General features: G+C 42.4%; 1 protein-coding gene across 2 annotated transcripts in view; it reads right to left on the reverse strand.

Moving 5' to 3' along the window:
- Positions 1–12,034, reverse strand: part of LOC306714049 (pleckstrin homology domain-containing family A member 5-like) — a 188,476-nt gene that overhangs the window by 36,116 nt on the left and 140,326 nt on the right. For both annotated transcript variants that reach the window (XM_079183968.1, XM_079183967.1), the window contains exons 6-10: positions 11,438–11,542; positions 9,076–9,148; positions 5,437–5,537; positions 1,877–1,992; positions 203–1,309 (exon numbers count right to left, since the gene is read on the reverse strand). In XM_079183968.1, coding sequence (XP_079040094.1) covers positions 203–1,309; positions 1,877–1,992; positions 5,437–5,537; positions 9,076–9,148; positions 11,438–11,542 — 1,502 coding nt within the window. The remainder of the gene's footprint in view (positions 1–202; positions 1,310–1,876; positions 1,993–5,436; positions 5,538–9,075; positions 9,149–11,437; positions 11,543–12,034) is intronic.

Genomic DNA, 12,034 nt, shown 5'->3' on the forward strand with positions numbered 1-12,034 from the left:
CATCAGGCTAGGTGTGATCCTGGGGTCTGAATGGTGGGGTAACATTTGAACATGCAGAACCTGGAAAGTTCTCTAAAATTCCTTAAAAGAGAAAGTGGACAGAATGAGCGCATTAAAGTCCTCAATTTTACATTACGAATACCCAAATGCTTCCAAGAATAACAATTATGGAAGCACACATGCACATGTCAGTCAGTCTCACCTCCTGGAGTCATCGTCCTGTCCTCTTGTCCTGTGTGTGCGGACCCAGTGTTCCAGCTGCTGCATGGAGTTGGTCCTGGACAGGCCCCTCTCTGGCTCCTGGACGGAAGCAGGGGACTTTCCTGGACCCAAAGCCAGGCTGCTGTCCATCTCTCCCGGGCTGCACTCCCCAGTCTGCTCCCCCACAATGGACCCTGAGCCGTTGACCTGCGCAGGAATTTGGACATTGAGGTTGGCCTGGCCCTGGCGAGATGCTGACACTGCGGCGGCGATAGCGGCGGCCTGAGCCGGCTGCAGCTTGATGCTGTTGATCTTAGTCAGAGACCTCTCTGCACTCAGGTCTCTCTGGAAGCCATACTTCTCCCCACGAACCGTAGCATACTTCCCTGCATCTCTGAGAGTAGCGTATTTATCCCCTTCTCGGAGCGTACTGTATTTCTTCACTGCCCTCAGAGTGCCGTATTTGTCCACAACTTGTATGGTACCATATTTATGGTCCGTCTCCCTCATTATGCCGTACCTCTCCGTCTCCTTCAATGACAGCTGTCTCTTCACCTCTTTCTGGGGAACGTATTTCTGGAGTGTGTGCCTTTCTCCTATTTTTTGCAGTGCATATTTTTCTCCATCCTTCTTCTGCAGGTACTTCTCTCCATCTTTAGTCGGAGCGTATTTATCCTCTGTTGGCGTCACACTGCACCTTCCGTCTACGCTCTGAACAGCATACTTCTCCAGATCCTTGTGAATTGCGTACACCTCTCCGTCTGTCTGCAGCAAGGATTTCTCCCCGTCTTTTCGCAGCATGTACTTCTCTCCGTCATTGTGGAGGAGATACCTCTCTCCATCCGTCTGAAGCATGTATCTCACGCCGTCTTTCTTCAGGGAGTACCTCTCCCCGTCTCTCTGTAAGGTGTAGTACTCACGCTCCCTTTGGCCGTTGTGTTTCTCTGGGTCTTTTTGCCGTTTGTCGTCGACTCGCGATAAGGAGTGTTGTCGCACAGGCTCGCGGTTGCGTTCGTTGTTCTGGATCTCGGGCCGGGTTAAGACTCTGTGGTTTAGTAAGTTGTTCAACTCCTGAGGTGTTCGCTGATCCACTTTCAACTTGTCCAGTCTGAGAAGAGAGATGGAGAGGGGTGTGACAAAGAGTAGAGCTTTCTAAGAGCTGTCAAAGATACCTGAAGTGTCCCTCTGGGTATTTGCCCTTCCCTCAGGAATAACTTCATACTCACACCCAAGACTTTAAACTTGAATATCTCCCTTTGTGATACTCTCTGAAAACATTAGCTCAAGCACACACTGTGTAGGATATACTGTGTTTGGTATGTGTATAGGTTGGAGAAATAGTAGGAGCAGTTTTTTCTAACTTTGAAACTTTTTTAGATGATCTAAACTACTAAATATGTATTATTATCTATAGAGGGGTTAGGGTCCCTCCTCGGTATAGTTTTAATTAGTTTGTGTGTGTGTGTGTAACGCGTAAAGCTGTGACAGGATGCTGTTATCATTCAGCACGGTGTATTTTGATGAATTAGTGCTTCATGACCTGGACAGGTGTTCCTTTGTCTATAAAAGACAGTCCTCATGCTGTCTGTTTACATAAACACACACAACATATATATTTTGATATTTTTCTTTTACAATCATCATATCTGTCTTTGTCCCTGTGTTGAGCACCGACCTTCTGACTGGTTCAGTGTGGACCAGGGCAGTATCCGTCATGACTTTCATCCAGGACTCCATCTCTTTGGCCGTGTCAGTGCAGAAATAATACGTCCGCATGTTGGGGTGAGTGGCCTGGTGGTGTAGGGAGAGAGGGGGGAGATATGTGAGATCAATAGGAGGAGAGATAAAACAGCAGTGTGATGGTGACCTTGAGATACCAGCTGGAAGTCTTTACATCATTCCTGTTGGCAGAAGAGTGTGTTTGTGTACAGTATGAGAGTGTGTGTGTGTGTGTGTGTGTGCTCCCTGCCTGTCTCTCCATGTGTGTTTCAGCTCAAGTGTGAAAACACAAAAGTGTGAAAGTCTTCAAGGCTCCTCTGTGTATCTTGGTATAGGTAAAACTGTATAAATAGGAATTACACTAACAACTTCCAGTGTGTGTACAGTGTGTGTGTGTGTGTGTGTATATATGTATATATATACATGGAACTATTTTTTGGCATACCATCCAAAGTCTTGCTATGACAGTGAGGGTCACAGAAGCATTGTAGGGCTTTTCTTAGTGCTGACTCGATCACACTGAGGTTGCCATGTTTAGTATCATTATTCCTTGAACAGAGACCAAAACCAAAACCTTCACTGACTCTAGAAATCCAAACTACAGCTGCTCCTTAGGAGATAGTTCCAGCACGTAGCCACAAACTTTATAAATGTTTTTTTGTGTACGGATTAAACAAATGAGAAACATGTTAATCAGTCAGCTTAATGTGGGCCAGTATACAGTTTGTTGGATGGTGGAATAGCTTCGGAAACCCTCACATGTGAGGCCATTTGGAACAGCTAAAAACACTTCATTCTCGTTGTGGTCGGCAACATGTCCCACAAAGTCCTAGTCCTAGTTCTGTTGGTAGGCAGATTTCTTACACTTTGGACAAAGCCATGGGAGCTGTTTCTTTATCCTAAGCCAAGGCTAACCACGCCCTGACTCCAGCTCTTTTGTCTTTTGTCTCCTACTGAAAAAGGACAACAACTACAGGCCCATATCCCTTCTGATTGTTGACCAGAAAATCTTAGCCAAGTTTCTATCTACACATCTGCAGAAAGCTCTATCATCTCTGATCTCTGCAGACCAAACAGGCTTCAAGGCAGGACGGAGTTCCTCATTTAACACTAGGCGGCTGCTTAACATAATCAGCTCCCCAAATCAGGAGACCCCTGAGGCAATATCATCTTTAGATGCTGAGAAGGCTTTTGACAGGGTCGAATGGAAGTATCTATACTATATTTTGGGAAGATTTGGCTTTAGCTCAGACTTCATAGCCTGGATCGAGTTGCTCTATAACGCTCTGACTGCTTCCATTCTCACTAACGGTGTAAAATCCCGCCCTTTCGCTTTATGCTGTGGGACCAGACAAGGTTGTCCCCTCTCGCCCCTTCTGTTCGCTTTGGCCATCTGGCTCCGGGGGGAAGGGGGATTCAAAGGCATTTCCAGGATGGGAATCACACACACACTGTCACTATATGCGGATGATCTCTTGTTATATGTCTCCAATCTTGTCTCGTCCCTTTCAGTTGTCAAAGATATTCTACTCAAATTCGGAAAATATTCTGGTTATAAATGAAACTTTCATAAAAGTGCACTTCTCCCCATAAATGCGTTAGCCAAGGCACTACGACAATCTCTCTTTCCATTCAAGGTGACCGTGGAAGGATTTAGATACCTAGGGGTGGTCATTACACCGTCATTTAAAGATCTCTTCGCCAAGAACTTTCGTCCTCTTGTTGTAAATCAACTGTAAATCCGATAGAACCCGCTGGTCCGCTCTCCCCCTGTCCCTTATTGGCCGCGTCAACCTCATAAAAATGGTAATTCTTCCCAAATTCCTACATTTCTTATTCCAATCTTAATGAAACATTTTTTTTTTGCCAACTAGATCAGACTATCTCCTCCTTACTGTGGCTTAATAAACCCCCTCGCATTAAGAAAGCAATCTTACAACTTCCTAAAAAGTCAGACGGATTAGCGCTACCCAATTTAATCCAATATTACTGGGCCTGCAACATCGAAAAGCTGTGTCACTGGATGGATGATGGGCTAAGAAATGGCCCCCTGTGGGCCAAATGGAACTATCCTCTTCCAAGATTTCCCTTCAATCAACCAATAGCTGAATACCGTTGGGCTCGCATTCTGGCCTTATCCCACTCCTCCTCTATTTGTGCGAGACACGGGTTTTGTTTCACGTACACTACACAAATGCCCGTCTGGCTAAAATCTACCCGAATATGGATGACAGCTGCAATAGGTGCAAACAGTCACCTGCCAACCATACCCATATGTTTTGGTTGTACCCAAATGTAAAAGATTCTTGGGATAACATTTTCAATACACTTGGGACAGTACTGGGTATAAAACTTGACCCTGAACCCCTCACAGCACTATTTGGAACTCAGCCGCCTGAAATACTTGATCTGCCGTCGACAGGACGATGCATCCTGGCCTTTAGACACTTGTAGCTAGATGCCTCATACTATTCAAGTGGAAACACGTTCGCCCGCCTTCACAAAACAGCTGGTTAATAGAGCTTAACCTGTTACCACTCCAGTAAAATTAGCCTTAAATGCCTCTCCAAGGCATACCCAAAGTAAATTGAAAGCTGTTCTTGAACCATTTGGAGTACATGCATGGTTTTGGTCTATTTTGAAAGGTAACACTCTGAAGTTACAGAATCACTGTAAGTGCTGCTGGCATTGAGTAATAGAAGTTTGAACACACTGAAGGAGAAGGTTTTTATTTCCGCCTGAATATTTTTTTGCAAACAGATGCCTGCAGATGACTATAGCTGGACTTATTAGCTGGAAAACACAATGGGACCACAGCATGAAGCCTTACCTAGTCCAAGTTCAAATCTGATAACAATACCACAGAAAATGAATATTTTACACATGTTTAACTGAGGATATGTCTCGGCGCTTTTTAAAAATGGCCATTTGGAGACCCATGGTAACCATAGTAACATAGGCGTAAAAATGTGTATTCATAATTCAATCTAAAGCTTATTTATGTCTAAATACAGTAATCTATAAGTTATTTCACCATTATTCCCTTTCCTAAATTCTCAAAAACTCTCAAAAACCACACTTTGCATTTAACGCACGGTCACAGTGACGTCTGTGTTTTATCTATATTTGTTGTTATTTTTTGTTTTCTTTGTCTTAATTTCTATTTTTTTATTTTGTATTGTTGTTATTGAGGTTGTCGTTCTGGGGATCTTTTGTCTCCGGTTGAATCCATCTTCATGCCATACCTCCTCAGTGTGTGTTTCTTTGTTTGTTCGTTGTAATTTCTGTATTCAGTGGCAGTTTGTCACAGTTACACTAACTGAATGTAATATCCTGTTCTACCTCTCTGTCTAAAGTATTTGCAAAATCAATAAAAAGATTTGAAAAGAAAAGAGTTCAGGGACCAATGTGCTCCCATTGGCTGGCTGCATGATCAGTATATTTGTGTAAATGTGACCAGCAGCGTCATCCAGTCTGTGACTCTCTGCCCCTTTCAGCTGGACACATGAGATTTACCTTGAAGGCGTATTTCCTGCTGATGTGGTCATCCACCGACAACATGGAGATGTGAAAGCTTGGCAGCAGGATACTTCCCAGGATGTTATCCTCTTTCTCATCTGCATCAAAGAAGAAAGAAGAATAGTCATATGTCTACATATTAGAGCTGGATTTGCATTCTAAGCCACATCGACCTCCACTAAACTAAGTTTAGTGTGGATCTGGCTAGGATGAGGTTGTAGATTAAATAGGTGCTTGGACTGGTAACACATGACCCTAAATATCCATCTTCGGTAAGTTAGTTTGTCATGATTGTCCAAGTTTGATTCACACACCAAAGACAATGTGGGGTTGCTTGATATGCAGATGTTGAGTGAGTAGATTTCTAAACGTCTTTGCGGACAAAAGTCTGTATTTTTCGTCCAAAATTCCATTTTACACTGTAAATATTTTCAGTCTTGTATTATTTAGTCTTGTATTTCAAATCTTTCGCAACAAATGGAATATTAAAACGCATCAGACTCAATGTGAGAGATTATTTATCGGCTGACGAATTTGAAAAAATGCTTACGAAAAATATGAACCAGTTGTGCAAAGACCTCAAGGCTGATATTTGACATAAATACTTGTTACACAAATATACAAGTTCAGTTAGAAACACTCACAGAGACAAAACTGAACGACACCTGCTGAGGCTTATAAGACCACAAGCTCAGTCTGCTTTCATCACACACACACACACACACACACACACACACACACACACACACACACCCACACACACACACACACACACACACACACACACACACACACACACACACACACACACACACACACACACACACACACACACACACACACACACACACCTTTCTGTTCTCTCATTGATTGTTGTCTTTCACATCTCAGAAACCAAACAGCTGCAAAGCACAGAAGATGTGAAACGCAGCCATGAGTGTTTTACAGTGGACTCCTCTGACCAAGTAAATATTTATTGATTCCACTGAAAAAAGAAATAGCCACAACAAAGTGAGCTGATTGATGTTGTGATGGTAATGACTGCATCTATCTCCTCTCTGTGCTCCGATAGCACGATGCTGCTTTGATGGGAGCTTACAGGCTACAAACTAAAGGCAGCACAACGCAGAAACACGTCTGCTGCAGCAGCTGCAGTAAAAACCTACAGAGCCTCCAGCCAGCGCTGCTGTTTGCTTTAACCGAGGCTGCACGGTGAGCCCTGCAGCTCCTCCGGCCCTGTGCCTGCTGCTGAATTATTGAGATACAGAACACACACAAAAATGAGCAAGAAAGAGAGGGAATAAGCAAGCTGGCATGCAGAGAGATGCATCGGTCTACACTGCAGTGTGAGTGGGTGTTTTCTTGACCGGTTGACATTTCCCGGTTAATCACCGAGTTCACTGAGGTTTGAGGAATGAAAACATGTCCCTGATCTACGGACAAAAGTGCTGTAACTGTGAATAGTTTCATTGAGATAAAAGTTTGATAATTATGGTTTATTATAACCAGATTAACTACTTATTTTGTGCTTTTGGCCACCTGTGGATCCTCAAAAGACAGATATTTCATATTGTGAATACATAACAAAATAATTTATGTACCCAAGATTTTAGATCCATATCTTGTTCAAAAAAGTTATTTCAAGATAATAACTTAGTAATTACCTTATAATAGTAATAGTATTGATGGATAAGATAATAATGTGTCCACACAACTTATTTTCTTGTGCAAAACTACATGAATGAATTACATTTACTCTCATTACTGTAAGTAAGTTATGTCTCTGCTCCAACATCTGATATGTTTTGTGAAGGCTTCTGTACGGGTCCAATGACCGCACTCCATTCATCATCAAGTCTGAATTCAATTGTAGGACTAACATTTCCTGCTCGTTTGTAAAAGTGCAACATCCCAGTAGGCTGTAAGCTGTTACATAAATCTGCAAATAATCACAGGCTTTACATTTACAGAAAACTGGAAATGTAATACATTCAACTGAATGTTTATTCAACATTTACAAAACTGTATTTGAAGCACTACGTCCACTTCAAGCACAAAAATGACAAGTTAAATAGCAAATGAACTGCACTTATATAACGCGTTTCCACCTTAATGGACAAAGTGCTTTTCAATTGGCCTGTCATTCAGTCATTCAGTCATTCACACACACACACACACACACACACATACACACACATATACACACACACACACACACACACACACACACACACACACACACACACACACACACACACACACACACACACACAAACACACACACACAGCTACCGAGCTGCCATGCAAGGCGCTGGCCTGCCCATTGGGAGCAGCGTCTTGCTCAAGAGACTTCGACATGTGGAGCCAGGGATCGAACTGCCAACCCTTGATTAATGGACGACCCGCTGTACTTCCTGAGCCACAGTCAAGTCACTTACACATTATAAATGATGTGACGTGACATGTCAATGCACTTCATTCTGTTCTTTGTTATGCTTAAAGAGAAGGGCTACTTACTTTTTACTTTTATTTGAATTTGAACAATTCATCTATTTTTACTCGTTCCACCCGCAGAGGATGTCAAACATTGTGACAACCTAGAGATAACCTGCTTCATGTAGTGTTATGACAGCTGAAATCATTAGTGTTTGCCACTCTCTGGTAATAATGGAATTATTAGAGTGCATGTAAACAGAATGAATTAAGATGAGATCTGCAGTAGATGTTTATCATCTCTGCTCATACAAAAATAATTAAGTGCAACAAAACCAAACCCTGCAACCACCTCCCAGCCTGAGTGACAGAAGGTACTTAGAATTAAGTGATAGAGCAGGCAGGAGAAGATGGAAAAAGAAGATGTTATTATCGGAGAGCCGAGCACGTCATTGTCCTTCCCGAGGACGCCTCCTCTCTCTCGTCTCTGGCTGGCTAAGCCAATAAACATCCAATTTTCCCTTGGGTTTGTCATGAAAGCGCCTGCTGATTGCGCTCTGGGAGCGGCTAATTTGTCAATTTATGGAGATGGAAAAACTCTCTCAAGGGTTTAGGGGACACGAAGGAGAAACAGATGAGCTTTTGTGAACGTAAAAGTTCTAAATTAGCGGTGTTGTAACGTGGTTGAAAGCAAGGACAACTACTTTTAACTGGCAAGGACGCTTAAACTCTTGACCCGTTACACTGCTTTTCATTAAGTTAACATGTCATTTATGTTTTCTGCCTGTTACACTAGCTCGTTAAAGGTATATGAGCTCAGCAAAATGTTTCAATGATGAGAGCACCACCATCTATCTCTATGGGAGATCTTTCAATCTCAAAGCATGGCTGGATACCAACAAATTCAAGCAATCAAAATGGAAATACTCTAATTAGCTTGTGCATACAGTATTCTTCCACAAGATACATTCTCATTTCCTGGTTAGATGATGTTAGAGAGCACTAACCCTAACCTGAACTCAGGGTCTCTGTTGGTACCAATCTAACAACTGCATGGCTCTGCCTTCAGACATGAGTGCTATGATGAAATAGTGAAAGAGCTTTCTTCAATTGCCCTTGAACTAAATATGGACTTGCTTTTGATTTGATTTGATTTAACAGCCTGCATCATACATTTGGATGTGTGTGTGTGTGTGTCCTCACCGCGGTAGTAGAAGAGGCACATGTCGCACAGAACGAACCACCTCTTCTTCCAGAGCTTCATGCCTGTGCTGTCCTGCATGGGTCACAGGTCAGACTGTCAGTAAGTCCGTCATAGTGTAGTGATTACAGAAAACAATTCACTCTCTCTCACACACACACACACACCAACAGTTGTTCTTTGATCTCCCCTCACTTCCCTTCTCTTGACACCCTCACTGTCTCCCCCTCTGGCTGCTTCTTTTAACCAGCTTCTATCTCCCCCTCTGAGACAAATTACTCTTTTTTATCTCTTCATAACGCAGTGACAAATTTGCTACTGTGGCGCTCGGGGCGAAAGCCTGTGCTTTGTTCTCTGTGCTGCTGCTCTGGTTCTTCTTTATAAGCTCTTGGGAAAAAGCGTTCCAATAGGTTCTTCTGAAGGGCTGGTTCTACCATAGTCTGTATGTAAGAAGTGAACGTGCTCGCCGCGACTTGCCCCTTGGATTTGTGGACTGCTGTATTGAAGCCTCAAGTTTGGCATTTTGGTAGTCACCATTACGACGTTACGATCTTGGTTTTTGCAACCAGAAGTGACATGAAAGTGTGGAGCTAAGTTCAACCAAACACTGAATAAGACACTTTTGGAAGGATTTCCAACATCCTTGGAACAAGAAAAGGTTCCCAGTAGACCTCCCCGGGTGGGTTCTTGTTACAACTCTTAAAGGGTGGAAAGCATCTGAAAAGAACCACCAGAGATGGTTCTGAGTGTTCTCTACAGGAGGTGTCTGTACTCGGCCAAAGATTGTTTATGAGGTAAAAGAAGCCTCACTCTGTAACACCACTGCACAACAGCGAGTAGACTGAATGTTTGCGTTGTCCCAATAACTCCAACAGAATGATACGTCTTCCGTTCGTGTGACTTCAACTTCACATTATCTAGTTAACTTTTATCATCATATAAATAATTTAATCGTATCTACTTTACAGTTTAGAACCAGAAGATTCATTATTTAGATTGAGTGAAAAAATTAAGGGTTATCTGAAATAATCAAAAATATTGCCTAAAAAGCGACGTTTCCCCAAAATAGTGCTGGTCTGCTGCCATCAGTGCACCACAGGAGCATCAAATATCGCTTTCAGGGTGTTTGGGTCTGAAGAGTCTACCCTCCTTTGTGCCGTGATGACTGCAGCGTCTACGTTTTTGGAGACCATGCGCTCACTGTTTGCAGTAAGGGGACCGAAGAACAAGCTAAGCCTCAAACTAAGTTAGCTCACGTCCAGTCAAGCCCCACAGCGTTAACAGGATAATTCCGTTTCCTCCGGTTCCACAGACTGCAGCAGCATTCAACGTGTCCAACCCAACACAACAGGCAAACTCAACTGCCATTTAGTTTCACCTCATCATTCAGCCTGACGCAGGCTGTATTTACACTGCATGGTTCTGCTTGACTCGACCCACCAATGGTACCAGGTCCTTTTCTCCATTTACCTTTACACTACAGATAGTACCCCTCAATGTAGGCCAGATTCTCAGCTGATCAGCATTACAGCAATGTGTGAAACTGCTGTATCATCTTCAACACGACACTCGCTGAACCCTTTCATTGGCAACCAAACAGAGGAATGTCTGCACTGTCAATTGTACGAGGTGTACGTTCTTTTTGTCAGCTGCCATTTTTTTTAAATCCGGGAAAATGCTGTGGCTATTGATGCTAGCTTAGCTATTTAAAAATAGTAAGTTTGTGCAGGATGTCCCATGTCGTGCCATTTAGGAAAAATATTTCAGCATGAGAATACACGGATACTGACAGATTAAACAGTTGTCAACTCTTTGGGGGCTAAACGACGGCCTAACTGAATAACAGATCTCCAAACAAATCTCTATGAATGTTGGGATACTGCACTGTTCCAACATGGAACTCCCCCTCAAACCACACATTCTCTTTATTTTTTCATTTCTGTTTGTGTACGGATTAAACAGACCAGAGGTGTGGGTGGGTATGTTTTGGACTTTGGGCAGAGTCAGGTTAGCTGTTTCCCCCTGCCTCCAGTCTTTATGCTAAGCTAGGCTAACCATAACCTGACTCCAGCTGTGGAGTTAATATACAGTCCTGAGAAACTGATATTTCTTATCTTTATCTTGAAAATAACAAGCAAATAAGTGTATTTACAAAATAGTTTTAAAAATGATTTTCACTGTAGTAACATACAATAAAACTGAATAAATTCCAAATGCAGTGAATACTACTTTATGTTCATCAGTGTGCACCTTTCACCAATCATATTGGGTGCCAAGCCATGTTCTCTTCTATCACACCACTTTGTCCCATACAAACTCAACCACATCCCATAATCTTTCAATTGAATGGCCTTCCTCCTGTACCTGTTTGTAAAGCCAGTTGCTCTTGACCACCGGGGCGTTGGGGTTCCTCTTGATGGAGTTTGACCTCTTTCCAAAGTTGTGAATTTTTTTGAAAGACCTAGATGGCTGTAGAAAGACATGGATGTGTACATTTGTATATATACTTATTTTTAGCTCTAAACATTTGCATTACAGTTCAAATGTACATTTTTCAATAAACAAGTCACACAGAATGTGATGTATTTGAAAATCTGTTTCCATCCTGAGATATAGAGGAAGAAAAAATAAGCCAAAATATCAGCATCCCTCCTCTGATCTCAACACAAGTGTTTGGTGCGTTGGTTGTGCAGACGCTTGTATTGTAAAACAGCAGCTTTTCCAGCAGCTATAAAAAGCAACATCAGAGGCAGATGTATTCAGCTCATTAAACAAAGCATATTCCATATTCCACATTCCCCATACATCATAGCCCACCTACTGAAAAATGCTGCACTCCAGCATACAAGTCAATAGCAGAAAGATACATAAAGTCTACATTAAAGACAAATAGAATGATGTCATTGAACCAGTTCATTAGAGTGTCTTAATATTTTTGGTTTTCCTCTAGAATCACTATCA

The sequence above is a fragment of the Pholis gunnellus genome, assembly GCF_910591455.1.
Source record: "Pholis gunnellus genome assembly, chromosome: 22".
NCBI lineage: Eukaryota > Metazoa > Chordata > Actinopteri > Perciformes > Pholidae > Pholis > Pholis gunnellus.